The 5,884-nt window shown below is 40.1% G+C and overlaps 1 protein-coding gene across 3 annotated transcripts; it reads left to right on the top strand.

The window, feature by feature from the left end:
• The first annotated feature begins 2,511 nt into the window (after positions 1 to 2,511).
• On the top strand, positions 2,512 to 4,988 carry LOC111076438. Of its 3 annotated transcripts, none has more exons than XM_022370242.2 (10): positions 2,512 to 2,664; positions 2,738 to 2,782; positions 2,854 to 2,910; positions 2,976 to 3,029; positions 3,452 to 3,505; positions 3,581 to 3,625; positions 3,704 to 3,799; positions 3,874 to 4,038; positions 4,092 to 4,141; positions 4,222 to 4,988. In XM_022370242.2, the coding sequence occupies exons 1-10, from the start codon at positions 2,624 to 2,626 to the stop codon at positions 4,278 to 4,280; spliced, it is 666 nt and encodes a 221-aa protein (XP_022225934.2). In that variant the 5' UTR covers positions 2,512 to 2,623; the 3' UTR covers positions 4,281 to 4,988. The 3 variants fall into 3 exon arrangements, with proteins under 3 accessions (XP_022225934.2, XP_022225935.2, XP_022225933.2); XM_022370243.2 differs by having other exon boundaries at positions 2,513 to 2,664; positions 2,741 to 2,782; positions 3,701 to 3,799; XM_022370241.2 differs by having other exon boundaries at positions 2,513 to 2,664; positions 3,701 to 3,799.
• The last annotated feature ends 896 nt before the right edge of the window (positions 4,989 to 5,884 follow it).

The raw sequence follows: 5,884 nt of genomic DNA, 5'->3' as shown, positions 1-5,884 counted from the left end.
TACATGTGGGCGCGACGCCCATCAAGCATACAAGTGACAGTAAAATGCATTTTCACATATGTCAGCAATCGCTGGATGCCACTGGGGCGCCGGGGCCCCCACTTGCCCGCACTTTCTATCAGCGCCCACCGCCCTTAGCAGCATAATTTATGGCCTGGACATTTATGGCTTTATGGCCGGCGTTTGTCAAACCTGCTGAACTCTAGCGTTTTCAATTTTTTAAAGATCCAATTTTGCAGTGCGAACGGAGGAGACGAGACCCAGCGCCGTGTGGTTTAAGCTGCTCGGCCTGGAAGGAAGGAATGGAAAATGGCAAATGGCAAATGGAAAATGGAACTTGGCTGATTAGCCCCAGGGCTGTGGATCATTAGTAACTGCTAGGACGAGCCCTGTCGCTTGCTTATCTTTCACTTTGCTGGCAATTATCTAGTCAATCAATTGATAAATGGAACTCTTTGCCAAGTCCCCTGTCCACCGGCCACCGTCCACCGTCCACCATCGTCTGTCCCTTGACACAGCAACTCCCTTGACTCCACAGAGAGCAACAGTGACTGACTGAACGGATGAATCGCACACGCAAAGCCCAAGAAGACAAGGCCAAACTCGAAGGAAGGAAAGAAATAAAGAAGGAAAAAAGTCTCTGCTTGGGGATGGGACTTTGCTCAGTCGTCACTTGACAACGACATTAGGCGACACCCTTCAATGGTTTTGAAGACGGTTCCTTTCGACCTGGACCCAGACCCAGGGTCTGGGTCACCCTTTTTATGTGCCAAATTATCCTTTCAGCTTGTTGGGCCCCAGATTTCTGTTCAGTTGCCTCATTTGCTTGATTAATTGTCGCGATATCTGTATGCCATGAGTGCGGGATGGGCTGGGATGGGCTGGGCAGCCATTGGCATTCCCATTCCGCCCAGCTTTTCCCCACTCGTGTTCATAGGATTTTGCAAATTAATGTTGACAGTCGTAATAAATTTCCACAGCATTTGAAATTGAACATTTGCATTAAATGTGATGTCACTCGATGCTTGTCAAACGTATGCGAAAATTGAAAATTTTCCGCAACGCGGCTGTATCTGCCTGTGTGTGTGTGTGTGTGTGTGTGTGTGTGCCAGAGCCCAGACCCCCCAGACCCTTTCCTACCCTACCCTTTCCACGAAGCTCCTGCTGTCAATGTATTGGCTGCTGCCCGTAAAGGCGCATCGAACTGGAAAATTATTTGGTCATTATGTCAATTTGGGGGAAAACGAAGTGGACGGGTGAGTGAAATTGGTTGCCACCCGTCGAACCAAACGCAACGCAAGTCGACAGAAACAAAGCGGCAGGCGCAGGCATTGAATCGAGAAAAACAGAAACAAGCGCAAAGAAAATAAATAAATAAATAAAAGTGACCGCCAATGCATTATAAAATTAATTAAATTTACAATTTCTGCCCCTCCCCCAACTCCAACCACCCACTGAACAGAGGTTTAAGGGATATGGCAGGTACATAATTTAGTTCTAGGAGCAGCTTCCCTTCTGCACCCCGCATTGACGACGTTTCCGACGTGCCACCATCGGACTCGGCAGCTGGCATCACATCCTCTTCATTTGCGTACATCTTGTGGGCATGCCATGCCGCCTGGTTGCAGTGTCCTGAGCTTAAAAAAAAATAAAACAAACATTTCAATTTTCCACATGGGAAATGTCGCCCGGCGAACCAATTTATGATATCCGCAAAAGTGGTAAAATAAAAACCAAACAAAACAACGAACTCCGAGCGCCAGACGACAGTCTGTGTGGCAGAGGGAAACGTTGACAGCAAATAATAAAAACAATTGGATCAGGCAAAATAAGCAACAACAAATAAAGTGTCGTCAGAAAATGGCGAATTTCCAATGCGCTACGCTAAGTGCGAGCGAGGGTTTTATCAAATGAAGTAATATGCATTTAAATTGAATTCATTCGAAGGAAGGCTGTTTCCAACCGGTCTCAATAATACCCAAAAAAAAGTATGGCTACACTGCACAATAAGTGTACGAAATATATATGTACACACGCATTTTCTTATCCCCTTGTGCTGCTTTCCACTTTTCGTTGTTGTGGTGCCAGACTTGCATTCCCCTTCCCAGTCCCATTCTGCTCCCATTCGTAGTGTGCAAATAATATATCGAAAGCGTACAATATTCATATCGCCAGTCTGTATCCATTATGCTGCTGCTACATACACAAGCAATCGGAGGGTAAAAATGTCGCACATAAATAAGTTTAAAATAATGCGAAGCGTATGGGCAATAATTTTAAAATTTATGTTTATTTACAATTACAGTTTATTTGCCAAATTCACACAGACAACAGAACACAAACACACACACACACACAAATGCAGCTGCTCCGAAAATAAATTTTGCATTCATCCAAATTGGGATAATGGTTAAATGGCAATTTGAATTGAGATAATACACCGCCCCGAAATTCGTAGTAAGAAAATATCGGTACCCAAAGACGGCATCGATATTTTATGTCAGTGTTGGCAACGATTATTTGATTGCAGCTCTGAATTTCCGGAGTCGCTGTGTGGTTTTTCGTGCGCCAGTCTTTTCTAAATTTCTACAAAACCTAATTCAGAATTAATCATAAGAGCGCGATGTCCGTTTCAAAGGTGACACGAAAAAGATCAACCAAAGAGTGAGTAGAAATCAATCGAGCAGATCAATGGCCAGAAAATAATTCAGACTTTTGTGCCTGCCGCTGTTCTTAGCAGGCTGGTGCCATCGGAGCTTGGAGAACTCTCGGTGTTCATTTGGTAAGCGAATGTTCGATTTAGTCTCAGTTGAATCCAAGCTAACTTAACATACCCAACCCGATTCGTGGAAGCTCCCCGTCGTACCATTACCGGATGAATGCTGCCGACAAGGAAAAAAATCTAGTACGGTATGTCAACCATTCGGCCAAGCATCAGAATCGGAATAATCTGAATTAATCTCGTCCATCCGCAGGCTTAACATTTCATCCGTGGCGCAATTGAAGGCGAAGCTATGCCGCCCAGTCAAGTAAGTGAATATTTTGCGATTTAGTTAAGCGGACAAGTTTTAGTTGGCCAACACGTGCCATCAGGCAGAATGATACTCGTGGCCTTGGGGCAGCGATCGGCAAGCACAATATACTTTGGGTGCAGCGACGGACGGTTTTAATTCTGGTTAAATTGCTTTAAAAAAGGAAAAGAATTCCCAGTAACACAAGATACACGTGTCTACACACATATGTATGTACGTACATATGTATGCACAAAAAGAAAGGGAAATACGAGCATAATGTAAATACAGCCTTTGTGTAGAATTCAATTAGAAAAGGCACCCGACTAAGCTCAGCGATAGCGTTGAGTAAATAGTTAATGAGTTGAATGAATAACCTATCCTTTTTGTTGTTGTTGTTGTTGTCATCCAAAACTAATCGTGTACACATCCAACCGAAGAACTAAGCCGCCAATTACGTCGACTCCAAAGCGTCGGTATAACGCACGAAAGAAGTGAGTAAACTTATTTCGAAAAGGAGAGACACAAAAACTAATGAAAATATCTTACATACATATGTATGTATACAGGCCGCAAGCTGCTGCTGGTGCTCCTGCTGGTGCTGGTGCCAAGAGGTGAGTGATTGATACCTGATCCCTGATCTCTTATCTTACTTGATGCTAAACAAACCCGATTCAAATCCGATTAAGAAGCGGCGCTCGACCTGTAAAAACGTCCAGAAGCTTACCAAAATCGGTGCCCATAAACAAGGAGAAATCGGTTGAGCAGCTGACAAATGTTTCCAATCAGTAAGTTAATTCGAGAGTTCAGTTTCCAAGCAACGCCCAACACTTCGCATTTATAATTTGCACTTATATAAAAGACTGGAATATCAAGAAGGCTCAACCAACATGAAGACATACGCCAATGACGACCGTGCTGGTGCCGGGATGGGTGTGGTCCAGCCGACTGGGCTTTCCGAAACAGACATCGAGGCCACCGTGCCAGCTTGGGAAGTGTGCACCGACGGGCAGCTCCGCGATAATACGTAAGAAAAATCAACAGCTCCTCCAGTTCTTTTTCAAAGATTTTTTTATCCAGGAGCGATATGGAAGAGGCTGAACCTAACTACGACTTGATTCTACGCGAACGTAAGTTGGCCAATATGAGACGATACAGAATAGATGCAGATACAGGAACCCAATATATATTTCCCATTTTTATCTTGCAGTGAAAGCAAAATTGCTTTTGCTGTTAGCTGATTTGAAATCGTCTAAAGGCTCAACATAATATGCGTATCATCATATTATAAGTGATATACATACATATCAGGTGCGGAACACGCTGGATTATTTTTTTACCGGACTCACTGAATATCTCCATTTATTTTCATACTAATTTTTCATTTAAATCTTAAGCCAAATATCAATAACCGATTCAGATATCGAATTTAAGTAATATTTTTTGCAACACTCATGTCTCAAAGATCTCTAAGCCCAGTGGCCAGTAGTAGTATGTTTAGTAAAGTCCTATTAGGACGATTCGTTGTGTAAGAATAATAGTTCTGTGCGACTAATCAAATGAAAAAAAATACAAGAAAACATTAAATTCTGTGCCTAAAAAAAAAACCGTTATCACGATGCCTAATAATTTGTATTAATGGTATTTGTAAATCAATTGCCAGTGCGAGCCATTTGTGAGCAATTATTTATTTATGGCTATAAATATTCTCCACTCGGAAATTTGCATGTGGAACGCGCTCCTCCTCGACTGGTCTCCACTGGCGGATTTAATCCAAAAGCATGCATTCAACGTTTTTGCTATTGAATTTTAATTAATTTTACAAATAATGGCTGCAACGGGGTAAAGAAAAAAAGCAACCACCAACAACCAACAAACAAACGAATTAATGTCAAACGAAAATTAAGAATTACAAAATACAAAAATGTACAATTACCAGTGAATCGAAAAAACTCAAATTCCTAGTATATCTATTTAAGTAAAAATATTCTTTGTGTGCTGCTTCTCTTGAAAACCATTTGGATGCTAATATATATTTGTATTTAAGAAAGAAAATGCATTCTTACAATTTTAGTTTGTTTTCATCGTATATATATATTTGTTTGTATATATCTGCGACTTTTGATTCATACCAATTTGTATTTAGACCAACAGAAATTTAAATTTAAATGCAATTATTGGTTTTGACATACATATGGAAGATTGAAAACACACAATAATATAAAATAAACTACTGTAAATGTTTTCTCAAGAATTGCAAAAAAAAAAATAAAAATATAAAATAGGGTACAATTCCTAAAAAAATCGTACCGTTGGCCTTTTTGTTCAATTTCATTTATTAGTAGATTATTTTGTTAAGAATAGATGGTACTAGCACATGGCACTGGCACATGTCTAAAAATAATACCATTCCATACAAAAATAAATTTAAAAAAAATGCCAAAGTTGAAGAAACATCGAAAAAGGATAGAAAACTTCAACTTTGAGTCGCTATATCTTCAGTTATATCCATTCTATTACCACGAATCAAAAATCCTTTGAAAGGTACTAACATTTTCTTGTCAATCTGTTACTTTTTGTGGATATCCGCTTTGCAGGTTCTGAGTAAAAATTATGAAAACGCAAACAGTCATCGAATTGCAGTTTTTTAATTTTTAAAAAAGATTTTGGGGGTTTATTGCGAATTCTAAGTATGAGGAAGTGATCTACTGATCACGGCCCACAACTAAAATTTTGTCTCGGTCAAAGTACATTCAAAAAATTCTCATTTGTCGCACAGTGTTATTAATATATTATATTATATTCAAGTAAGTACCTAGATACATATGTATAAATGTAAATTCCCATTTACTTTTTATGACTTTATGGAATTC

This window comes from Drosophila obscura, unplaced genomic scaffold (genome assembly GCF_018151105.1).
Source record: "Drosophila obscura isolate BZ-5 IFL unplaced genomic scaffold, ASM1815110v1 contig_73, whole genome shotgun sequence".
Classification (NCBI taxonomy): Eukaryota; Metazoa; Arthropoda; class Insecta; order Diptera; family Drosophilidae; genus Drosophila; species Drosophila obscura.
The sequence above is the reverse complement of the archived record's forward strand: the minus strand, read 5'-3'. Positions and strand labels throughout refer to the sequence as shown.